Source organism: Gopherus flavomarginatus, chromosome 1, assembly GCF_025201925.1.
Source record: "Gopherus flavomarginatus isolate rGopFla2 chromosome 1, rGopFla2.mat.asm, whole genome shotgun sequence".
NCBI classification, from domain to species: Eukaryota; Metazoa; Chordata; order Testudines; family Testudinidae; genus Gopherus; species Gopherus flavomarginatus.
In genome coordinates, this window is record NC_066617.1 from 178854771 (window position 1) to 178881189 (window position 26419).

At 42.1% G+C, this 26419-nt stretch overlaps 2 protein-coding genes across 4 annotated transcripts in view; one reads left to right on the forward strand and one right to left on the reverse strand.

Moving 5' to 3' along the window:
* CD247 (CD247 molecule) overlaps window positions 1–11307 on the forward strand; it is an 83250-nt gene extending 71943 nt beyond the window's left edge. For both annotated transcript variants that reach the window (XM_050962079.1, XM_050962070.1), the window contains exons 6-8: window positions 3308–3364; window positions 6692–6733; window positions 10054–11307. In XM_050962079.1, the coding sequence (XP_050818036.1) occupies window positions 3308–3364; window positions 6692–6733; window positions 10054–10119 (165 nt within the window). In that variant the 3' untranslated portion in view covers window positions 10120–11307. The remainder of the gene's footprint in view (window positions 1–3307; window positions 3365–6691; window positions 6734–10053) is intronic.
* Window positions 11308–17831: 6524 nt separating this feature from the next.
* Window positions 17832–26419, reverse strand: part of POU2F1 (POU class 2 homeobox 1) — a 216109-nt gene continuing 207521 nt past the window's right edge. For both annotated transcript variants that reach the window (XM_050958002.1, XM_050957992.1), the window contains exon 16: window positions 17832–26142. In XM_050958002.1, the coding sequence (XP_050813959.1) occupies window positions 25832–26142 (311 nt within the window). In that variant the 3' untranslated portion in view covers window positions 17832–25831. The remainder of the gene's footprint in view (window positions 26143–26419) is intronic.

A 26419-nucleotide genomic window follows, 5' to 3' on the forward strand; every position in this document is an offset into this window, starting at 1 on the left:
CAGCCTATCCCCTTGCACTTACTGCCCCAGTCTATGGAATATTTTTGCTTCCAGCTGTCCTCCTGCCTTATCTCTCTGAAGCAGCATTGGCAGAACTTCCCTTGTAATTAACTGCATCCCTAGTAGCATCTTACTGGGGATACTGGTTCATTAACACAACCACAGTGAAGGGGAACAACATCCTACCCTAGGGGGTAGTAGAGAACAGTAATGACCTGGAGAGTTAGCACTGGAGTCCTGCTCAACTTCTCCCTGGGTTTTCATCCTGTGTTGGGAATTTTCAGCTGCACTTGGGAGTCAATCAGTTGTCCTTACAGACTTTCAGCACCATCTGAGTTAGCAAATCCCTTCCCATAGCACATCCAGGAGGATCTCCTCTTTTTCTGACCTTGCAGAGTTGCTTTTTCTCCCTCCTTCTATAGCCTGAGTACCACCCTCTGCCTGGCCCTCAGTTCAGTTTCTCTCTCCAAATGGGGTGCACTGAACCTTGGTGAAGTACTGGTAAAATAAATAGTCCGTTCGATTTCATCCGTGCTGCATATTCATTGGCTTGCCCCATGCAATATGCTATGCAAAGACCAAATGGTCTGAGGTATAGAGGAAAACCCTGTACATAGTAATAATAGCTCTTGAGATGCTTCAGGACCACAGTCCAAGAAAAGTCATCTGGTAGCGTATGAGAATGAAACAGGTGGCTGAAGGCTAGCCAGGCTCATCCAGGATCTGTATCAGGACGCTGTTACCACGGTTAGAAGGCCACGTGGAGAAACTGAACAGTTTCTAGTAAGAGCTGGAGTACGCCACGGCTTGGCAAAAAGTCCCTTTTTTATTTACATAGGTACTTAATACACTTTCAGAAAACAGCCAGAGCGTGGCACCCTGCCGCATGCCTTTTGCAGCTGATGATGTGCTTGTTGGGGAGAGCAAAGAGGAAATGAAAGAAGATTTCAGAGAGATGGAGGGGCATACTTGAAAGAAATGGCATGAAAATCAGCTGCAATAAAACAGAGTATAGGGGCTGTAGATTTGATACTTTGCAGGAAAGTGCCAAGACTAAGTCTGGAGGGCAGCCATTACTAACAGACACAGAAGTTCAAGGGCCTAGGTTTGATAGTAGAGGATAAAGGTGAGCTCAGCAATGAACTTAAGCAGAACAGGAAAGGCATGGATTAAATGGAGAGAAGTGAGCTGACTGCTCTGCAATAGGCGAATGCCTAGCAAATTGAAAACAAAGATCTTGCAAGACAGTAACGAGGCCTGCACGTTTTTATGGCTCCAAATTCTGGGCACTGAGGAAGAGAGAGAAGCAGATCTTGAATACAGTGGAAATGAATGCATTAAACTGGATGCTTGCAGTTAGAAGGATGGAGGAGATGATGATGATGATTGGAAAAACATATAAGAAACAGGATTAAACCCTCCATTTTTAAGTTTAAGAGAAGAGTTGGAAGACTCAGAGCCAGATATCATACAAAAGGATTTGATTAGCTATCGAATTTCCAGGAATCTGCTTTAAGACAGACTGGAATGGAGAAGGTCTCAAAGAACCAACCTCATCTAGATGGAACTAAGGCTAGGAGTTGTCTGTGGGGGTGGGGATTAGAAGTGAAAACGAGGGAAAGGAGCAGCTCTGCAGTGTGACTAAAGATACACTGCGCTACAGCCAAAATGCTTCTGAAATAAATGTAGTCCAACTTTATTAATTCTGGGTCACTGAGAACAAAAATGATGCTTAAAATTGTTGATTGGCTCTAGTTTTCAAGATATGCTATTGGGTCAGTATATACGACCCTTGACTTGGGAATGGCGGAGGATAAGTGAGTTGGGAAGGGATCTCAATTTAAACCAGAAATGACTAAAATACATCTTTGACTGGATCTATGAATAAATCTATGACTGGGTTTGGACAGTACTTGCTTTTGAGGCAAAACAATGAATGATGCAATCTGAAGCTGGTATTGCGTCATACATGATATGAATTGCATCATGTTATTCCTAGAAGTCATGGATGATGCAATCATAAGGAAGCTTAGATCACTCTGCTGAACAAATTGCCCTATATCAGCTCTAGAAATCATACAGTGTCATGCTCTCTTATTTGTCAGTGTTTGATTTTGCAAAGGACACATTTCTGTTTAGCCAAAGTGAACAGAGATGCCTCGTACTTGTGTGAACAGTGCAGATAACTTCTGCTATGTTTGTGGTGAAGTAACTTTTGCATCACAAAAGCGCAGTATAACCACTATGGTTAAGAAAGCCTATCACCTTTCTTTTGGCTGCAAACTTGGAGATCAGGACAAGAGGTGGGCCCCACACATATGCTACAACACTTGTGCAACAAATCTTGGCCAGTGGTTGAACAGGAAAAGGAAATCTATGCCTTTTGCAGTGCCAATGATTTGGAGAGAGCCAACAGATCATAGCAGCAATTGTTACTTCTGCATGGTGCCTCCAGTTGGGAAAGGTGTCTCAAAGAAGAAAAAGTGGACAGTGCAATATCCAAACATTCCATCAGCTATACACCCAGTACCCCACGGAGAAGGACTGCCGGTTCCTGATGCACCAGAATCATTCTCACTTGAGTCAGACGAGGAAGAGGATGAAACTTCTGGTCCTGACCCATCAATGTCACAGGACCCACATTTTCTCCCCTCCTCCTCCTCCTCTGAACCACACCTCATAACACAAGGTGAACTGAATGACCTTGTCAGGGATTTGGAACTACCCAAGAGTAAGGCAGAGCTGTTGGGCTCCAGACTACAGCAGTGGAATCTCCTGGCAGGCTATCAGGGCAAATGGAGCCCATCAATGCTTGCAGACTATTGCTGGACAGTGACAAGAGATGCTCCATTTAATGAATACAAGAGACAAGCCAAGAAGCGCCGAGTAGACACTGAATAGGACTAAACTATGTACATAATAGTTTTTTGCCTTTTGTTTCATAATAAATTTTATTTATATAACCCTTTTGCTGATTTTTAAAGTGTTACATAAACAGGACAGGTGAAATATATTATCATGTAAAGCAGCCATAAATTGTAAACCTAGGTCTTTTCATGTGTTTATGATTAAAACTCTACTATCTACACAATATACATAGACAATGTAAAAACTTAAATATCTTAGAAACAGTAGCCAATCAGTTGTTTTAGTTGTCATATTTGAATTCAGCACATCAAAATACATAATAAATAGCACATTTTATCTCTGAAGCAGACAACTTCTCAAAAATTGTAGACCAGTGATATCAATGGGGCTAGCGTGGCTTCTTACATTGCTAACGCTGTTCTCTAAATTTGGTTGCCAGTCTTTGCAGAAGGACAAGATGGGCGAGGCATACAGCGAAATTGGGAAGAAGGGAGAGGTGAGTGGTACCTTTCTTTTCAACAAGGGCAAGTATAATGATGCTAAGGATTTTCCATCCCATATAAGAGGTTCCCACTACAACACACATCCTCATGAGTATCATACACAAGGTGAATTCCCAATTTAAACAAACCACCACGCCACTAAAGCAAGAATTGACTTCTTTCCCATAGCAGCTGCAGTCTACTAGTGCTTTCCAAACAGCTAATACATTAATATGGACGTGCTTTGAGAGTTACTGATGAAAAGCACTCTACAAAACACAGTATCAGAGGGGTAGCCTTGTTAGTCTGGATCTGTAAAAGCAGCAAAGAATCCTGTGGCACCTTATAGACTAACAGACGTTTTGGAGCATGAGCTTTCGTGGGTGAATACCCACTTTGTCAGATGCATGTAGTGGAAATTTCTGGGGGCAGGTATATATATGCAGGCAAGATAGAGATAATGAGGTTAGTTCGATCAGGGAGGATGAGGCCCTGTTCTAGCAGTTGAGGTGTGAAAACCAAGGGAGGAGAAACTGGTTTTGTAGTTGGCAAGCCATTCACAGTCTTTGTTTAATCCTGAGCTGATGGTGTCAAATTTGCAGATGAACTGAAGCTCAGCAGTTTCTCTCTGAAGAAGTCTGGTCCTGTAGTTTTTTTTGCTGCAGGATGGCCACTTTAAGGTCTGCTATAGTGTGGCCAGGGAGGTTGAAGTGTTCTCCTACAAGTTTTTGTATATTGCCATTTCTAATATCTGATTTGTGTCCGTTTATCCTTTTCCGTAGCGACTGTCCAGTTTGGCTGATGTACATAGCAGAGGGGCGTTGTTGGCATATATTACATTGGTGGACGTGCAGGTGAATGAACCGGCGATGGTGTGGCTGATCTGTTTAGGTCCTGGGATGGTGTCACTGGTGTAGATATGTGGGCAGAGTTGGCATCGAGGTTTGTTGCATGGATTGGTTCTTGAGCTAGAGTTACTATAGTGCGCTGTGCAGTTACTGGTGAGAATGTTTCAGGTTGGCAGGTTGCCTGTGGGCGAGGACTGGCCTGCCACCCAAGGCCTGTGAAAGTGTGGGATCATTGTCCAGGATGGGTTGTAGATCCCTGATGATGCGTTGGAGGGACTGGGGACTGTATGTGATGGCCAGTGGAGTCCTGTTGGTTTCTTTCTTGGGTTTGTCTTGCAGTAGGAGGCTTCTGGGTACACGTCTGGCTCTGCTGATCTGTTTCCTTATTTCCTCGTGCGGGTATTGTAGTTTTGAGAATGCTTGGTGGAGATTTTGTAGGTGTTGGTCTCTCTCTGTCTGAGGGGTTAGAGCAGATGCAATTGTACCTCAGTGCTTGGCTGTAGACAATGGATCGTGTGATGTGCCCGGGATGGAAGCTGGAGGCATGAAGGTAGGCATAGCGGCCGGTAGGTTTTCGGTATAGGGTGGTGTTAATGTGACCTAACCAGATCAGCCACACCATCACCGGTTCATTCACCTGCACGTCCACCAATGTAATATACGCCATCATATGCCAGCAATGCCCCTCTGCTATGTACATTGGCCAAACTGGACAGTCGCTACGGAAAAGGATAAACTGACACAAATCAGATATTAGGAATGGCAATATACAAAAACCTGTAGGAGGACACTTCAACCTCCCTGGCCACACTATAGCAGACCTTAAAGTGGCCATCCTGCAGCAAAAAAACTACAGGACCAGACTTCTTCAGAGAGAAACTGCTGAGCTTCAGTTCATCTGCAAATTTGACACCATTAGCTCAGAATTAAACAAAGACTGTGAATGGCTTGCCAACTACAAAACCAGTTTCTCCTCCCTTGGTTTTCACACCTCAACTGCTAGAACAGGGCCTCATCCTCCCTGATTGAACTAACCTCATTATCTCTAGCTTGCCTGCATATATATATACCTGCCCCTGGAAATTTCCACCACATGCATCTGACAAAGTGGGTATTCACCCACGAAAGCTCATGCTCCAAAACGTCTGTTAGCCTATAAGGTGCCACAGGATTCTTTGCTGCTTTTATAAAAAACAGGTATATTAATGTCACTTTTACTTTTCTGTTCATGACTTGAGTGCAACCTTAGAGGTTAGACAGAAGGTAGCATCCCATGGATACTAGAAACAAACAGTTACACCGCTGCCCTTATGCAGGGCATTCAGTTCTGTGCCTGCAGAATAACTTCAGAGGAAAAAAAAAAAAGTAAATGTGCTGATTTTTAAAAACCATTATACTAATTTTCTTCCTTCCCAGCTTAATTTAAGGTTCAGTGGAAAGTTTGAAGAAAATCAGTTCTGTAGTTTCAAAGTTCTGAATGTTTAATATCAAGTGAATTTTGGAATATATTGGAAAAAATCTGTTGTGCACGCTTGGTGCACTGTTTACAAGTGCTCCAGTTTCCCCTCTCAAATGAAATAAAGAAGCTCATGGTTCTGGGTAAGGATCATACCCTTGCTGAGTTTCATCTCTCAAGCATTTTTATGGTAGTTCTTGCTAAAATTGTGTAGGTAGACTTGTTTTCAAAAACGTAAATACCCCTTTCCCATATCTGTCACTCAAACAGGTACGGGCCTGGGCTCAAAGTTCCAAACAAAAATTCACTCCCAGAAAAAGACAAATCGGAGAATTTCATCCTCACTAAGAGTATTTTGTTTCAGAAAGCTGTGAAAACAAGGGCATTTAGTGTAAACTTTAACATTAGTGGGCACTACAGCTGATAATATCCACCTAACCCCTCAGATGGGGGTGTGCATGCACCTTGTCACTCACCCTTTGGTACATACATTGTAGTGCCCACGGACTGCTGCAGCCACCCTTTGAAATGTCACACTTGGAAACCTGCATCTTGCATGATACTGTGGTCAGCTGGTTAATCTGACAAAACACCATTCCAAGGGAAATGTTTCATTGACTGGCATCCAGGTCATAAGGCAGGTTTTTCTTTTGAAAGCCGAGAGAGAGACAGCAGTGGGGCTATTTACATGCATGTCATTTTACTGAAGGCTGTTTGTTGTTGTTTCCTAAAGGGCCCATGAGTGCTTCCTTTGCATCATAAGCTGTTCACAAGATTAACGCTGGATGAATAGCTGAAGGTTAGGAAACTTGCTGCATTGTCCTCCGTATTTAATAGAGTGCAGAGTCACTTGGCCCCCACATGGCATGCAGCAGTCACCACCTGAGAAATGAGGGCTATTTCTTAATTGTATCTAGCCTATAAAATAAGAGGCACTTTTGTGAACACTATATATTGAAATACAGTAAGTCACAGCACCTCCACTACATAAAGCAGTAGTGGCTATTAATCCATGGCTTCTCTTTTACTTCCCAAAGCACCAGAGGCGGCGAGGCAAAGGGAATGATGCTGTCTACCAGGTAGGGAGTGCATACATAGCAATGTTCTCATCAAATGCAGTGATTTGATTGCAGCTCCTAACTGTGTGTCTAACCTTTGCTAATGGATGATGCTATGGAGCTTCAGTGTGTCCATCTGACCGGAGGTGACGTGCTGCTGCTACTTTAAAGTTAAGACCGTCCCTCTGTAACCCTTTGTTAAAAGTAGCCCAGATCATCTTAAATGTCCTTGCTATTTGGATTCTCTAGCAGGAGAGGGAACTGTTCTACATTGGTTCCAAAACTCTGGAAGCTGGACTTCCTAGAAGAATCATTTGCTCCCTCTGCTCTATAGCCCCTGCTCCAGATAGGTCAGCTGTACCATGGAAAGGATGTGGCTGGTTGTTCTTGAAGTTGCCTGAATTACCTGTTATGTAATATGACCAACTGTTGGTTAAGGGCTGCCTAGCATCTGCAGCGACTCAAAGGTCAAATCAAAAGCTTAGTTCTCCTGGTTGAGGGCAGGTCGTGACCACCAGCTCCAGCCAACAAGCAGGTTTTGTTATCTTACAGAATTGAATAGGCATGTTCATTAGGGGATTTTCTTTTGCACATGTAACATTGACCACTAGCGGAGAGGGTAGAGTAGCAGCAGGGAGTCAAACCAGCACTGCAGCACCAGGACAAACTGGTATTTTTACCTGATCCGGAACTGAAAGAAAAAAAGTTGAGTGAGGGGTTTAAAATAAAGGTTTGGCATTTTTAAGCTCAATATTTTAAGCTATTGTGAGCTTATTTGAGACAATAAACAGGCCTGGCTTGAGGCTTGTTTATACTAAAAAGGCTGTAGCACTTCAGTGAAGACGCTACCTATGCTGACAGGAGAGCTTCTCCGGTTGGCACAGGTCCTCCATCTCCCCAAGAGGCAGTAGCTATGTCGAGGGGAGAAGCCCTCCTGGCACCATGAGTTAGGTCAGTATAACTGTGCTGCAGTGATGCACTTAAACCAACCTAAGTTACTAGTGTAGACCAAACCCTAGTATAAGAAGAATAGGACGAGGCAAGTCCACAAGCATGGGGAGAGAGAGGGGCAGCTTGGAAGCTGCCTGTACACCAAATGAGGCAGCAGGGGCCCCAGAGATATATGAAGCATTGCTGGATATTTGTATGTGCCAATACAAAGCCATGGCATGGCAGTGAGTCCCAGAGCCCAGGTCCGCCGGCTCAGGCTAAAGCCCAGACTTTTTGAGACTGGCTTCAGAACCAAAACATCTACACTGCTACCTTTAGCCCCACCACCTGACCCCTGTAAGCTCATTGGGCTGGGCTCTGAGACCCTGTACCATGGGTCTCTTATTGCTGTGTAGATGTACCCTCTGAGGTTCCCCTGCAGGGAGAGAAGAGGTGGAATGCTCCCTGGTATCAGGAGTTGGTAACTTTTCAAGCCCCAAGGAAAAAGGTAATCTCTCTCCATCATCTGGGGCAATGCATTCCTTCAGATGCTCCCCCTGAGGCAGGGCCCATGTCCTAAACTCACTTATCCTTTCACTGCAGAGGTCTTATATAGGAAAGAGCAAATGGTCAAAGATGTGATCTGAGGGAACTAAAACAAAGTGTTCATAAAAAAGTTTAACAGAAAACACTCTGAAAACTCATGTTAAAGTTGAAAAATAAAACTTAATTGAAGCTTTTTTTTTATTTTGACCATTTAACTCTTACTTTCACCAAGACTGAAATTTGATGTGAATCAGTTTTAACAGTAACCAAACTTTTTGTTTTTGGTGGCTTGACAGAACAGAACTGAACCAAAATGTAGGCTTGACCCCGCCCCCGGATTCTATCCCAGATGCCCTACTTCAGTACTGAAGTTTATTTGGGCTCTTGGAGGAGCTTGGCAGATGTATTTAAGGCACTGAAGCTCAGATGATCTTATATTCTCTAGGAAAGTTCCTCATGGAGAATCAAGGTGGGGGAACAAGGGGGAAAGAGAGAGCTTTTTTTCCTTCTCTCTTACACTTAACTTCCGGTGAGCAACTTTGTCATGGTGGTCATACTTGTAGCTGAGGACTGAGTGGGATCTCCCCGAGAAGCTTTCTCCACAAAGGCCTCAGTTGCAGGCTAGATCGCTTCAGATTCCCCAGTAGTAGAACAAAACAGAACATTTTTGCTAAATGGAATGGATATTAATTCATGCTACAGCTGGGTCGTTGGGTTACTAGCTTGGGATATGGGACACCCAGGTTAAAAAGTCTCTACTCGGCCTGATTTGCAATGAACTGGGGTAAGAAAAAACCCTCTGATCTCAATCAGGCAGAACAAAGACTTGAACCTGGGTCTTCCACATGCCAGGTAAACATAACTTACCCAGACCCATACCTACCTGAAAAGTTGCTATGAACCTGAATTGTCATTGGCAGGTCAGCTCTAACCAATGATTTTATTCAAGGCCGGTTTCAACTAGGCCCTTGTGAGACTATAGACTCACAGAAAGGTAGGACTGGATGGAGGATCAGGTAAACCTAAGAATGTTCAGTATCAGCCAATGAGCTAGGAAACCTACCTTTTAAAGTGGCACAGAGCATCTTGCTTTTAGCCAATATCCACAGCCTGCGGGAGTCTCCAGCAGCTTGTTGCTCAGTTAGCTGTAGATGGAGCCTTTGGGCCTCAAGTACCCCAGAATCTTGTGTGCTGGTTGTTCATCACTTTAGTATACTGTTGCAATCAGTGCAAAGGATGCTGGGACAAAAAGTAAATAAACTGAGTGATGCCAAAGACCATACATTGTAGTGGAATAGAAAATCAGAGGGGTTGAGGTGGACTGAACTGGGGAGAAAGGGATTGATGTGTACTCTTCCAGCTGCAGTGCTGCTGCCATACTAAATGCACCAGGCTGGTGGCAGGAGGTGGTGTTAAACTCAGATGTCCTTCCCAAATTCTTACTTGGGTCAGTGCAGAGGGAAATTTAGGCAGGCAGAATGCACTTTCAGTTGGATATAGGTTATTGTGGTGTGTAGCTCTACCTAGCTGACACATTTGCCCACTGTTCAGACACAGCCACTATGTGAGTGAAAGTGCTGCTGCTGCTAGTAGTGTAAAGCACTGTGTGAGCTTTCAGGAGGAGTTGCTATAGCAATGTTTTTCATTAATCCATATTCAGCATGCATCTTACCTTCAGGGTAACTGACAATCATTGACCTTTCATCTTCAAGGGAAGTAGTGATTTGAACAAGTGCCTCTCATCACTGCTACAGAACAGATTAGCCGGCTGAACACCCGCTTCCCATTTCAGGCAAGACTAAAGGCAGGTGATTGGTCCAAGGTCTACCTCATCCACCTTACCCTCTCTTTCTTCCTTCTTTCAGGGACTCAGCTCTGCAACCAAGGACACATATGATGCCCTCCAGATGCAGCCATTGCCCCCTCACTAAGTGGCATTCATGCAATGGATGGGCAAGACTGAGAAGTCCAGATGCTTTGGGCGAGGAGAGAAGGGAAACAATCATCAATCCAAAAAAGGCCAATCAGTCAACACCCATTTTTTCAGGACTGCAAATTACACATGCGTGGTTCATTGCACCAAGTAGGACAAATCTGGATTTAGTTCCCCTCCTCCCTTCCCCCCTTCAAAACTATACAATCTCAAGCTTTAGCTTCTAAATGTACATATCTGTAAAACTATTCCTAATGATAATGGCTGTTTCATACCAGCAAGTGTTGGGCAGGAGATTAGGATGTTGGATTCTCTTCTTCCTCCTCCTCCTCACTGAGCCAGTTTTTCTAGCTATTTAAAACAACCCCAAAACTACGCCCCATCTACCCACCTCACAGGTGGTTGACGTTTAATTATGGCTAAAGCACTTCTAAGGTCCTCAAAAGGAAGGTGCTATAGCTACACCCAGTATTACCTACAGGAAGGCTAATCTGCATCAGCATAACTATGGCAGTCTAGCGCCAATATTTTACTGCTATAAATTTAGCTTTAGTTCTAAGTTGGTTTTAGCTGTGGAGAGCTGTTCTTACTGTAAATGATGACACGTTCCTGGAGTGAAAGACAAATGCGAAAAGCAGGCTCTACCGTGACAGTGTGAGGAGGATTCAGTGCTAGGCTGCAACAAGCAATCAAGAAAATAACATTCCCGTGTGACCAGCTCTTGCAGCACATGGACAGCAGCCAGAAATGCTAATGGAAATATATGAAAGCTGGGACACCTTTACCAGCCAGGTTCCATGGTGAAAACAGGAGTGGTGCAGCACATAAATTATGCTTGAGAACACTGGGAAAGTTGGAATTTAATTAAAGGGAAGTTTTTTAATCAACAATCCAAAACTTGAGCTCTCTCTTCCCTCACTATTGCTCAAGCCACACAATTTTTAAGGGATATTCCTTCCCCACTTAAAATACAGCACCAAAGTATGTTCCTGTTATATAAAACAATGCCAGCAAGTGATGAGTATTTTGCTGAGGAAAATGTACAAAAGCCGAAAGAAATGTAAGAATTTTTAAATACCTTGTAGGATAATTTTAAAGATGAGGAGTACAGATTCAACGCAAAGGTGATGGTGGCTCAGCAATTCAGATGGTTTTTGATGAGGTAATAAAATGGATGGGAAAGCCATGGATGTGTAAATGTGATTAACTGAGCTGTGTGAGAGTCCTGCTGTTGCTCTCCCACCTCAAAAGCTGCCTGCACCCACCTCAACAGTCACAATTGTCACGTCAAACTAAGCCAGGCTGAACAAGGTTAGTATGTGCTGGAAGGCTGCCATCCACGTATTGCTGAAATCTTCAGGCCTGGTCTGTATGTAGGTAACTTTTTTGCACTGCTTTAATAATGATATTGGTTTAGAAACAGGTGAACTTACTGAAATGAGCTATACCAATATAAGCACCTTTTTAGAGTGATATAAATGCATCTGCAGTGGGGGGTTGGTGGTTCTACCACATTTTTTTGTACCACCTGAACTATATAGTTTCTAAAATCAATACAAATATTGGCAGTAGGCAAGCCCCTTAACATGGCATTGGGGGCCCTCTCAAATATAAATTTGTGGACTTACTATTCCTGTTGTGAGACAAAATGATTAGAGGCATGGAAAGATGCAGTAAAGAGGATATGCTAGAGTGTCCGCTAAAATAACAAACAGAGAAGGTCAATCCAACACTCATACTTTCATAATACAAGACCAAGCTGCCAGTCACTGAAATTAGAAGACATTGAGTCTACAACTGCCAAAAAGAAATTGTTTTATACAACACAACTAAGCTAGGACCTAACAGCTATAGGGCAGTAAAGCCTAGAGTTTCATATTAAAAAAATCTCATAGGTGCTAGGGAATAAGACAACCACTAACCTGGGGGAGTTAACAAGAAAGTTTCCCTTTATGCTGTCTCTAGCTGTGGGAGGATGTTGGCTCTCAGAAGTTCCCTCTAGTATTTCTTCCAGGACTCACAAGGCATCGAACATGCAAGGTGGTTTGAAGACTAACAAACTGGCTTTTTGGGGAGGGGCTGGCTCTGGTGTTACGCACGTAGTAATTGCATCCTTTCCTATTTTCCAAATTCAGTCTTTACATTCAAGAACCTTTGTCCACAGTCCCAAGATGACAACCCAGGCTGCTGCTTCTCTTTTAGAAAAGAAGAGTGGACAATGCAATGGTGGCAGAGCAAAAGCTTCTCGATGAGAGATGATCACCTGCAATCTGTTTGGCACAACTGACAAATAGCAAGAGGGAACATCTCTCAGGACCAGCTTGATGGACCTGAGGAACAGAACTTAGGAGATTTTTGCCCTCCAACTATTGACATATTTAAAAACCACAAACAAGTACATACATGTTAAAACACTTGGAAAATGGTTTAATGATGTTTACAACAGAAATGAACTGTACAGTTACAGTAAGTTTAATATATATAAAAAATTACAGCAGACAAATGCATCTACACAAAATCTACCATTTCATCCTGATTCACTGTAATCTACACAATCTCTCAATGCCTACAGCCACCTGCAGGCAGCCACTGGGGAAAAAAAATAAAAGGCATCTTTAAAGAAACAGCATCCCTTTTATCCCCCCGTGAAGAAAAAGATATCAATTAGTTTCAAAATCATAGGGGTCTTTCACATTTCAGTCTCAAGACCAGATAAGAATGTATTTCATCTGGGTACAAGTATCGCATTAAGGTCCCTGACTTCAAGTGTTCAGCTGACCCCAGGTATACAAGTGATAGTATAGGAGGAGAGGTGAGAAAAAGGGTTAATACACAGACTGCAAATTTATCTTTGGCTGAAGAGACGCATAAAAGGATCCTCCCCCCACGCTATTCACAACTCATTGCTTCATTAAAAACTGTTGGCCAGCTTCAGCAGAAACGTTTTTTTTCTCAAATTCCAACTTTTCACTCAAAGAGAAACTGATATTTTCAAACTAACATGCTTCCAAGATTTTTCTTAAATAAATCTCAGGCCACTCCCACCGCCGAGGGGGGGGAAAAACACCCTTTGACCCAGTTATGTAAAAAATAAATTCAGATCTTTAGAAAAATTAAGGATGCTGTCTCCTTAAAAAAGAAATAAGGAATCTCAGCTGGGAATGGCAATCAGTGAAAATGCAATCTAAATTGACAGTCTGGTGGAAGTTCATTATGGAATATTATGTACACTTTAGAACTTTTTAATTATGAACACCTAGGCAGTGAAAACTGTTATGTTAATACATACATAGACACACCCAAAACATACAAAAATACTATTATTTCAAACTACTAAGAATAGGACAGTTCAGTTATCTCCATGCTATGACTTTAAGAGCATTACACTGAAACAAACAAGAATTTAAACGACAATTCTTTTAATATCCCAGAAATATACCAAAATATACATCTAAGCTTTGGAATTACTGAGGTTAGACTAATGCAAGTGCTGGGTAATCGTACTTAATACACAAGTCTAAGGTTCTGCAGGAAAGAAATTATCTTTGGTATCTGCATCAGGCTAATATTATTAACATTTGGATTTTGCTTTGGGATAGAGCTTGTATGACCCTAGAACCAAACACCCCCCAGTCAACTGAGATTAAAAAGATCCATGTATAAAGTTCCTTCATTTGCAATCCCCCCCAAAAGTTAAAAAGTCACAGGCATCTACCTAGCATAAAAGATTGAGAAATACAATGCATAGTTGCACAGTGGTGCTGCAAAAATAATAAAAATATAGAAAAAAAGAAACTAGAGGAGAAATGAAAAGCTTTTTCTTCTTTCAAGAGATTTCTCACAACAGGACAGCCTCTTCCAAGCAGTTACGCAGCGGGGGGGGAGAGGAAGGGGAGAAAAGCTCAGAAGTGCACCTCAGCGTGTATTAATCATCATCACCCAGCCCCCAAAGGGTTAAAGCACCTATCAGAGCAGCCAATCATGCACCAATGTCTTCAGCTTCTCAACCAATCTGTGGAGTCCCATTGGCTGCAGCAACTCATCTGCTCTCCCAACCCACTTTCCCCAGTGGCTGCACCCTGGGTTTCTGTGAGCTTAAAGAGCAAGTTTCCTCCACAACACATTAGCAAAGGGTGGGATGGAAATTGCCTGGCTCAGGTTGAGTCAACTTTGCTGTGGAAGAGTCACAGTGTCAGGCCATGGGAAGCCAGGCATTTCACTTTAGCAGTCCGCTAGGAACCCCTTCCTCCTCTACCAGGGCTGGCCTCACAGATGGGATTGCTGAAGACACCCCTTTGTCTTTGGTTTGTTTGTTTGTTTTGAGTTTATACAATCATTAGGAAATCTTTGGTTTTGGCTGGAAATTTTAAAAGAACAAAACAAAACAAAGAAACCGCCTCCCCCAGCTTATAGCAGCGCATCGTGACCTGTCAAAGCTTCTCTTTCCCATGGGGGTGGAGGAACTACATTCAAAGTAAAGGTGGAAGGGATCAAGGATGCAGCTTCTGGACAGCCTGGGGGATACAAGATTGTCAAATAATAAAGAAGAAAATTAAATATTTGGAGAATTTTCTTTTTTGGTCTTTTTTTTTTTTTTTTAAAAGGCTGAGTAGTGTGTGCGCAGCACTCAGCTGAAAGATGCCTTCAGGGACCTGTCTGGCCCTGGAGTTTCAGTGTAGTCCTGACACCAAGAGAGCGGGGAAAGGCAGTTGTGGACGTTTCATGCATGGATTGGAGGGAGGGTGCCTTTGGATATTCAGACTAATCGAGATGACCCCTTGTAACCAAAAGAAATAGGATAAGATTGCAATTTGCCCTCATTTTGCAGTAGCTTTTAAGCAGCGACATTCAGAGGCTTTAGGGGGTCACTCCCCAGGTTGCAGGTCACGGGCTGCTATATGCCAGAGTTCAGCGTTAATCAAGGGAGGGAGGGCAGACTTGGCAACTCTGTAGGGTTTGGAGAAAGTTAAAGCAAGTTACTCAGTTACGAGTTAGAAATGAGGTATACGACAGCTCCTGTACCTGTGGCGGATAAACACCCCACACCTACTCACACCTAGCCTTAGACACTACTGCAGAGGAAGGAAATGGAACAACAGCAGCACTGGCAGGCCTGGGGATGGCTACTGCACTGATCCTTCTGATAGACAGTGGGCACATGATGCTCTCCGAGGTGATCAGCACTTGCCCCCCCACCAGAACTGCCCTATTCACATTACTCCAAACCAATGACGGGCAGTTCTGCAGTGCCCCTTTCCTCTCCCTGTTGCAAATGAGGGGCCAATCCTGCTCCCAGTTCTCAGAAGGTAGCAGAGCTGGGCGATGAGTCTGCATAGGTGTCTCAGCTTGCTGAGATTTCATCCTTCAGCTCACTTGTGCAAAGGCAGCACCAGGACCAACACAGTGAGGGAGACCATGAGGAAGGACTGATTTTTATCTAAACTGCCTTGTTTTGAAGGACACTATCAAGGGTGTTGTATTTGATTTTTATAAGAGCTTTCATTTCTGAAGGGGGCTGTGAGATTTCCATGGTTTATGACTTGGCATAAATAGTTTTCAGTGTCCTGGATGGAGCCAAAACAGGATCCTCTTTGTTTAATAACTTAGGATTTCTATAGCACCTTAGCATGCCAGCACCATCCATAACATTAACACAGAACAGAGAACAATGTTTGTTAACTAGATGCTGCTACAAAAATCAGCAGGGGGCAATACATAATTTTAGTGGGTCCAACAATATTAGAGAATTTTGGGGAAGGAGAAGGAAGAGGTTAGTTCTTGGGGACAGAGTGGAGGATTAAACATTATTTTATCATCTATATAAAACTCTGGAGGGAAAAATTCCCCAGCAGATTAGAACAATTTTAGGGTAAATTACATTTTTGGCCTGAGCTATTTGACAATGTCTTGTTTGGTAGAGAGATGAAATAAGGCAGAGGGGGTGCTCCAGTCCTGGGGCAGAGCAACTCAGTAGCACTAAGGAATCCCAAAGGATATCATCACCCTCCTTACCCTTGCCCAGGTTGTTTCATTTCCTTCCTCAGATTTGTTTACCTTAAAGCACACCTTGTTTTCCACATCTTTTGTTCCAAGTGCTCTTATAATTGAGAAGTCATTTCTTCAATAACCCTATTACCTACCTATAAATCTATCTAGCTCTTTGAAAAGTCACACAATATTAATACCACTTTTACATAATGTCAGAACAACAATTCTATTAGTAAAGCTTTCAGTGACGTTCTGCAACCCGATTGGTTTCCGGAGGAAGAGTAGCTGGACAATTCGTCTATTTTCCACCCTTTCCCTTTCTTCACAAGGGTTCTCCAGGTTCACTGATAAAACAACTCAACCCAATAGCACAATATATGACAATGTACATGGCTATTTTGGGGAGTAAAGAAAGGAGTTTCCTGGGTCCCCCATCTTTAGAAGAGAAAGACAACACATGCAAGATGTTGGAAGGGACTCTGACCTTGGTACCACTGCTTCCATATTTGAAGGGAAGAAACAGTTTTTCCTATTTCCAGCAGTAGCTGAGACCTAGGTTGCTGCATTGAGCAATCCCCATATGCAGTTTGTCCTCACAGAGCCAAAACATCCCTGTGCACAAAAAGGTGGCAACACCCATAGGAGACAAGATCCTTACAGAAAGGGACATCTACCCAAAACACGAAAAAGGCCCAGCTTTTCCTCTTATCTGCTCTGACAACAGCAGAGCTGACGACTCATCAGTGCCTTTGGTTCCCTACCAAGCCATTGGAAATTCCCCCATTCCAATGGAGCTCTGAGCTCCTGGGAAATTCAGCTCTTTAGATCCACACAACCACTCACTCACCTCCTCCCGCCGGGAAGTTAGAACAATGGAAGGGATGCCTTGAAGTCAGGATGGAAGAGGCTAGGAATCCCTCCCAAGTCATCACCACTTCCCCCAGTAGTCCCACCCCAAAGCCAAGACAAACACCATGAGAGGAATGCACCTTCCTCCTCCCCAAACTGCCCTCCCCCCAGACTGACTCACAGTATTTCGATCCTTTCAGGTACACCCGCCAGGTGTTAGAAGCAGGTTAGCTTTCACTTCTCAGTTTGGTTTTTCTTTAGTAGTTTTTGGTCTAGACAGGATTAGCATTGCTATTAGAAAAGGAAGTGTTTAAAAAGTTTTCCACCTATTATCAAGCACTACATTCGGTAACAAGACAAGGGGGATAAAAGGAACCTGTTTCATTTTTTCTCTCTCAGTTAGATTAAGATGCAACAACTCTTCTCTCTTTCCCAAACTTAAATGCCATGGCCCCAATTCAGCCCTGGTGCAACACCACTGGCTAAAATGGATTTATACCTGGGCTGAATCTGACCCAATATATCCATCTCCTCTCCCCCAAGCTCCCAATATACACCTTGCCTAATCTTTAGATCCCTACAAGGGCCCTTACTATTCATAAGGAAAAGGCAGGGAGGGAGGGGAAAGCATGTGTGCACCTAAAGGACCCTGAACAGCCACCCAATCAGTAACCTGCATGCCATCATGTGCTGTGCTGTGCTGCAGATTAGACCACAGATAAACCAACCAAACAACAATCCCAAACCCAGGAGCAACAAAATGTTTCCTTTGGCAAGACAGATACAAGGAAAAAAATTCATGAGCAACATTTTCCTTCTAACAGAGTCAACTCCCTTTGCTCCGTCCCCACCCAACATCCACCCACCCCCACCCAACCCTATAAAGTTGTAACCTATCAACAGGATCTCAAATACATACAGCATAATCTTGTTTATTAATCATAACAAACATCAGTTCAACTAAACTCTACAGCTAGAATTATCTCCACTATTTATAAAGTTTGTTTTTCTCTTCTGATTTTTCAGTTTAAAACCAGTTATGTGACAATGCTAAGCTATGCTGAGGTATTTTATGAAGGTGCCAGAAGCCAGCTGCTACCCACAAGCATTGTTCTCACAGCTCTGTGGTGCTACCTCTTACTGAAGGAGTGGGACCCAGATTATTCCAGTTGGGGACCCTCCACTTATTCAGGGACAGGAACTGAAATGTCTCCCAAGGAGATTCACCCAAGCAAAGTATGCTTTGCAGGAAGTATTGGCATAAAGCCCAGGAAATGCTCCATGAACAGAAATTTAGTCAGAAAAGCCATATCTGATGTGTTTGACATACCTGACCACACCAATCTATTCTGTCAAACCAAATACTTTCTCCTCCCCAAGGACAAAACTATCTGTAGTTCCACTGCAGTCTCTAAAACCCTCCAGATGGAGTCCCAAGGGAATGAATGAAAAAGTAGTCTGTTCATTCATAGTATGGGTATGCATATGAGAGAAAGAAAAAGGAGGACAGAGTTGGATTAGTACAAGTATGCAATCAGATTGACATCTGAATTGTACTGACTAGGGATGAAAGTAGGAATGTGTGTACATACCGAACTGACAGGAAGAATACATGAAGGCTCAACTCTATTACCACCTTAATCATAGACAGGATAGAGTCACACAGGAAGCGGTAATTAGTCCATTTATCCTCCTCGTTGAGGATGAAAGTCAGAAGAGAACAATCATGTTTTTATATTGTACTGTCTGTGTGTATAGTTATATGGGTGCATGCACGTGTATACACATTTCATTCCTTCCAATGCTCTTTGACGTAAACTGCTTTTAGGTTTATGGAATCTGATCCTATTCTGAATGGGTGGCAATACATAAGATACTGAACATAATTTGCAAATCATGAGTCATACAAACAACAGATTTGCATTAGATTAGAAAAAGGAGCAGATGACACTATATCCACGTGCAATGCCTGTATCTTAACAATACACACAAAGAAGGGTGGCTGTACCAAGGACATATGCACGTGAAATGCTCTGTAAGACAGGAGATCCATTGTCAAGTGCCTAAGGCACTCCATGATCTGATTCAACTCCCACTGGAGGCAAGGGAGACTCCTACTGACATCAGTGGGAGTTGATTTTAATTCCTCTCAGGAGCAGAACCAGTGCAACTGAACTTCCTGAACTGTGAATTGTTTAACAACTTTCTGAGTCATATTTTTGTAACAACTGGCTAACAGACCCAGAGAAGGCTGGTTAGAGATAAATAACTATATAATGGATGTATTCATCCACCAGTCAGATTCCTCCTTTGATAATGTCCAATCTATAAGAGAGAGTATATAAGACAGAACTAAATTTATTTTCAATATATACGTGTGTGTGTAGACACACACACAGATACAAACTTAAGATAATCCTATTCTTCCTCAAGACAGTAGAATTCAGTTTAACTGGCTCTAATACAGCTAAATGGACATGTTAAGAGTTTACATTTTGGATTTTGCCCAAAGAATAACCATAAGATAATTGGAAATGCAATTTTGTTAACCAAATGTCATCAATAGCTAGGATCTGATGTAGTAGTTAGTCTGTCCCAAAGCCTCTATTTCCATTACAAAAAGAGCTCCTTTCGGACAATTTTGTAAAGTAAGGTTTCAAATTGGAAAGAGAACAATTTTATTTAGTAAAATATTAGGTGTTGACAATTAAGGTAAATTAGAAGTAGTTTTAATTGTGCCTCCATTACATGGCTCCAGCTACAATGGAGCAAAGATGTTCTGTTCTTTTATGAAAAAAATGGTCTTTGTTTTATTGAATGTTAGTTACTCTACTCCAAGAATATGCTTCACACAGGACTTAGCACTTCTGCACTTTCAACACCTCAATCAGGAGGAAAAATGAAATCTGCTCCAGTGGACTGCTGGGTACATTCTACTTAAACCAACAGAGGAACAACAAAAATCTAACTCTTCAGTGATAATAGTAGCAGTAAACAGGAAATCACTATCACTGACCTAATCATTGTTACTGATGTGCAGGGAGAATTCTCTCAAGTTGTTTTGGTAACAGACACACTCCTCTGTTGCCCCCTGAGCACAAGGAGAGTCTCTTATTCCTCTTTTATTTTTTTAAGTTGCCCAAGTTACTTTGATGTTTAAGAAGTCCATTGGAAAGACACCACCAATAGATCCAAGTTACATTTTGTTTTCATTTAATCTATAGACTAAAATAACCTCCTCCCACGCTGTACGGGGAAGAAGATCAAGAAAGGGATGAGAGTGGAGGGGCAGTGGAATGCTCAATCAACACAAATGGAAGGCCATTATAACATGAGCTCATATATTGGTTCCTACTTCTGTTGAGATTAATATCAAGATTTGTTTCCCAAAAGGGGTAACAAATGATGAAATGCATTTCCAAGTAAGTTAACATATATATTACACACATCCTGCATGTTTTCTTTAGAAATCTCTCCATTATGGCCGTAACAGCCAGTTCACTTCCAGATGAAATTTAAAACTGCAATTTTTGAAGCCTACAAGGGTATGCAATTCAAATTAGTGAAGAGAATGTCTCCATTTCTGGGCTCTATCACAACTGTTAAAATCTGGTGGATGGTTTTATTAGTGACTTGAACACAGATGTCCAGTAGTACCAGCAGAGCATTTTCATATGAGGATCCTCTACTTTCCATTGTATTCCCACTGATAGTCCATCAGAGCGCAAGTGTTATGGGCTTCATGGCAAAGTGGTTTTTGGGGTCTGATATGGCTTTTAATTAATTTGTATGACTTTACTTATTGAAGGTAGAGGATTTGTTTGAGTAGGTCTGGGGCAATGATGTGTTGTCAAGAGTCTCCCAATTAAAACAATTTTTTACATGTAAACTATATTGTACTTAGGCTCTGAGTACGATACAAAATTATTATAAACCAGGATTTTTCTTATATAAGGAGTATATCTCAGTACTAACTGGTATAGGGCATGTGTATACATACACACATGAACATACACACACATGCATATTATATGTACCATTCCTGCATATACACTAGGTAACAAGTCAGTAAAGAAACTAATACTTTAACTGGCTTAGGATTCCTCACAAAATTCACATTTGTCAGGAGACTCCATCTAAGGGTGAGTATGTGCATGTGTATGAACAGCACATGAATCTTTCATCCCCTAACTACTGGGGCAGAGATCAACTGGGTGGGTCAGATTTGTCTGAACCAAACCTGAATGAGTTCTCTACCAAAATTCACATGACCACCACCTTTTAAGACTTTTTCCTGAAGAAACATTCGTGTGTTTCCCCTTCTCCATATCTTTTTCGGGAAGGTGTTTATTTCTTGTGTTTCTTCATACATATGTCCCTCCTCAGGCCTAATATACAGATCCTAATTGTCCTTGGAGATGATAAAGTGAATTGGTCTGTCCCACTAGCTTTTACCTACCATGAGATATGCTTGGAAATGAGAAAACAAGCCAGACACCTACATATATGTAGTTTTATGGAGCTGTGGTAGAGAAAGATGCACTACATAACTTGCAATTTTCCCTTCCATGTACAAGGGCTTTAAGGAATTTCTTCTAGCCCTGGCCAACAAAGCCTGATTTGATTTTATTTCAATTTAGTTATCTGTGTGTGAAATTCTATTGAATTCAAAAATCTCAGAGATAATCCCATAAAACAACAAAGGAACAGTTTGTTCACTCAGTGATGGATTTAAGACAAGGACTATGACATTTTTGGGCAAAAGAAAACCATTTTTGCTAAGACATTTATACTGACTTGTATTTTTGGATTATAAAGAGTCAACTATTGTCCTTTGGGGTGAAAAAGTGACCTCAACTGCAAAATAATGCCCTCAGCCGCTGTTGGCTAATTTTTGAATCTGTGGGACAATACTTTTCCACTCCAATCCTTAAATCTTCAGTCTCTAATTCTCAAAGTCCATATATCACCAATCACTACTGAATCTCCTTGTAGACACTTCAGTTTCTGTTGCAGTCATGATTAAGGTTTAAAACAGCAATTTCCACTACATTCCAATACCCGATCATTCATCCATCTCAAGTTCTGAAAGAGTGTGCATGCATAGTCTTACTAGGCAAATATAATGCCGCTGCAACCTCATCTGTGGGTGGTTCTCCTCTCTCCTTTAACTAAAATAGTAGAGGTGACCAACGTTCACAAGAGGAAACAAGACTACCAGTGAAGAGCAGGGTCTAGGCAGATCGACTGAACAAAAGGGCTACAATCAGACATTGACACCTTATGACAGGAAATAAAAACATACTAGTCTTGAGCCAAGGGGGGGGGGGGAAGTGGAGGGTGTGGTAGGATATGATAATCTACTGCCAGTTCCCCAGGGCAAAAAGAAGAGCATTTCAGCCAAACCTCCCTGGACATGTGGCTACTTAAAGTTTCCAGTTTCTTTCAGAAAAGACCACTAAGAAGCTCTCTGGAGTCTGGGCCCCTTAGAGGGTGATTGGGTAGCAGAGGATGAGGGAGGGAGAATTTAAGGTGCTCACACCAAAGCCATGTGACCAATGAAAAAGGAATCAGGAAAAATCAATCTGTTTATAATAAATAACCATCCAAGCTGCATTAGTGTTCCAGATATGTATGTATCACACCCCCCTCTCAACCACAAACCAACAAGAATGGTAAGTTAAAAATCATCCAGACAACTGACGGTACAGCCCCTTTGAACTGTGGAGAGAGGTTCTGATGCTGATTTAAGGCCCACATTCTTTGTATTTCCTAGATAAATGCACAGGATGCACCCCACAGTCTCAGATCCATCAGAAAACAGAGGATACAGTGGAGAGGATATCATCCAAATGCCCTTTAACAAAAAGGCTCTTGGTAAATTTTACTTTTACGAGTGTCTGAAGGTGACTGGGAATTTTCAGACCCAAGTGCAAGCACTGTAGCTTCAGCGTTTCCTGCCCCCTTACTTGGCTGACTACAAGTCCCATGGGACTGATATTTCCTTTGGTCGAAACTACAGTCAATGCTATGGCCTCTAGACCAACATAGTGGGTAACCAGCATCTCCTCTTCCACTTCTCCCTCCTTGAATCATACCCATCTATACCTTTTACTGCTCCAGAGCTGTTACACTATGGGCAATTTATATTCTATATTATTTATAGCCCTAAAATCTTCTGCACAGACTGAAGTCACAGAGACTTCAGTCACACCAGAATATTTAGATTTATTTAACTGGTAGGGTGGAGAATTGGGGGACCACTTGGATTAGTAATCACCTGACATTGCCATTCTATGTACATACCAAACAAACAAAAACAAACAAACAAAAAACCTATTTAAAAAAAATCAAGTTAAGAGTCTGCCCCAAGGATATACAAATTATCAATCCCCCCCTAAAAAAGATTAAAACAAGCAGCAACTTTTATATAAAATTAATAAAAAACAAGACAAATGAAAAAGAAATTGTCAGTAGCATCTATCGCCTCTCTGCGTCTGAACTGCACTTATACAAACTAGTCCATTAGTACAGCAGCTTGCTAGAAATTGACTTTGGTTCAAGCTTAGTTTTAAAAAACAAAACAAAAAAAATCAAAGAACACATTAAAAATGGTGGACGGACATTTGTTAGTTTCCCTGCTTGCAGTTCACTAGTTTTGAAATCTCATGGATAATTATTTTAAATAATCTGTGAAACAGGAAGATGGAGAGAGAGTCAGACATGAACAGAGAAAAACATGAGGGGAAGAAGAGATAAGAGTTTCTGCCATTTGAGTATAAATATAAATCCCACACACTTGGGTCACAGACCCAAAAGTGTATGTTGGGTTTAAGTTCCTGTCTTATTGATCTCAGGTGGTGAGAGATTCCAAGATCCCTCCTGATGATCAGCAAAAGTGAACAGAACTGCTGCATAAACTTGCTATCCTGAAACTCCCTGGTGACATCCCCATCCCCCTCCAAAAAAACCAAACCAAATCCAGAGGGTTTGCTTGTGACACCCTTCCTAGCTGAGTGTAAATGTGTTTTAAACACATGGCAGAAACTTTTAAATCCAACAGGAATGAAAAGTTCAAAGTGAACTGCATTGCAGCAATCCAGTCTTCTCTTCAGAAATCTTTTTGGTTCAAATACTCGATTGATATATTAAAGAATATACATCACTAACCTCTGGAAACCCACTATTCTTCCTCATCCGTTCTCATAAGCTCTCTGTTCTCAAATGCTCCTTGCTATGTGGACTGGAAACAACCCGGGAAACACAGCTATGTCAGCAAGCCAACACTGAGTCTCTAGTCCAAGATGCTTACTGCCATTTTGATCAAGGTAGCAACATCACTCTTCAGAGACCACATGAGAACACCAAGATGTGTGCAAAGTCCCAGTGTTGACTAGATTGGTGCTATTTCCCACATCAGGATGGACAATTCCAGCTGATTGGTCACTGTCTCCTATTTCCAAACCACCAAGGAAGGTGGTGGTGAAGAAACCTACAAGATATTTCAAACAGAACAAAGGCGCAAGGAAGCCAACAGTGCTTTCTTACGGTTGTGTTGGCATGAAATTGGCAGCAACTTCTGTCCCAATAGACCTGACATCTATCCCTATAGATAGAAGCACTTAACAATGGAAAACTGTTCCAATGCAGCTCCCTGTACACAACAAAAAACATGCAAAGGAATATTCCTTTGATTAGAGAAGCCAGTTTCACCTTTCAAAATCCTGTACCAACTTAGTTGGCAGGAAGCTTGGACTGTGGATGCCTTTAGATATTACTGATATTGGTGTCCTCAGGTAACTTTGCATTTCTAGGAATTTTTTTTTTTTTTAAAGGGGCAAAATCCTAACAATACAGTAGAACCACCAAAACAGGTGTCTGAAATAGTCTGGGCTCTAAGTGCCAAATCCTGCTCTCTGAAGTCAATACAAGCAATGCACATGCAATTTAGAGCAAATTTTGGCTTTTTAGCCTAAGTAGTTGGGTGAAGGAGAGCTGCAGTATAGAAGTTATCTCTACTTCCCTCACCACAAAAAGCACAGACTAGCCTGGAGGTTTGCACACAACTTGCTGCCTCTACACCGAGATTCCTGCAAAAGTGGTGAAAATGATCTCTCTTGATACCTCTGTATAAGTCTCTGTAAAACAAGTTCAAGGATGAGGAAACTGAGGAAAGCTCCCAGGAGATTAGGACAGAAAGCCTCCTTATGTTCCCCTCTCTCTCTCCTCCCTCCTCATGGTGTGGGAGCTCACTGAAAACAATCCAGGAGCAAAGACAAATGCGTCCAAACCATATATATAAAAATAATAATAATAATAATAACAACAACCATAATAATAATAGAGATACACCAGTAATACAGGCCTGCCTAAATTGTACCAGTTAAGAAAGGAACCCCCAACACGATTGATACGATTATAAACACCTTGTATGACATAACGGCCTGTACAACAGACCTATAAAATGATAATTAAAAACAAAAAAAAGATATTTAGACCAAAAGAACTAAGAAATCCCCTTCCTATGTTTGAGTTGATAACCCACCTTAACTTGTCGTGACTGCTGAAAATGATAAGTAGTCCTTTCACTTTTTTTTTTGTTTTTTTTGTTTTTTGTTTTTTTACATTTTTGGTTAGAAAGCTCTCCGATCCATGAAGTGATCCTGAAAAGACAGTGTTTATTATAAAATTAGGCAAATGTCTGTCCCAGCTTTAAATCCTTCCTGTTTTGTTTTTATATTTTCCGTCTCTCTCCCTTGTCCCCAGCAACATGGCGAGAGGAAGCCGATCACATTTTTCAGTTTATAAACCCAGCTGGCAGCCAATCCCACTGCAGAGTGAAACAGGCTGGTGGTAGCACAGCTCAGCCTGGCTCACTGTGCCTTGGAGGCAGTAGTGGTGGTGGAAGTGGCCCCACTGGCAGAGGCCACTGTGAAGAGAGAGTTCTGGATGGACTCAGCTGAGGTGGAGGTGGCATGAAGGCTGGCGACTGGTCCAGAGGCCCCTGCGGAGGCGGCAGCTGCAGAGACCAAGCTAACTGGGTTGCTGGTGAGCAGAGAAAGGTTCTGAGGGTTCAGGAACAATGGGGCAGTGACGATGTTAGGAGTACCTCCAGCATTGGCAAACACTAAGTTCCCAGTTGCATCCAGTGATGTTATTGGAAGAGAACCACCAGATGCAAGAGCTAAAAAGGGAGAAAAGTGCAGGGAAGAGAACATTAGCATTAACAGCACAGAGCAATGCAGCAAAGTGCAACAGAACTTTAGTTTTCCCTCCTATGAGCGTAACCTTCTTTCCACGACTAAAGATTCCTTCCTCTTGCTTCAACCCAACAAAAAAAGATTCACAAATCAGTTGAAAATGGGATTTGGCATTATCGAGCTGGCAGAACTAAGCACGTAAGAGAGACGATCCTCTCACAATCTCAAAGAATAGAGAAGGGTCGAAAAGAAGTTTTTTGC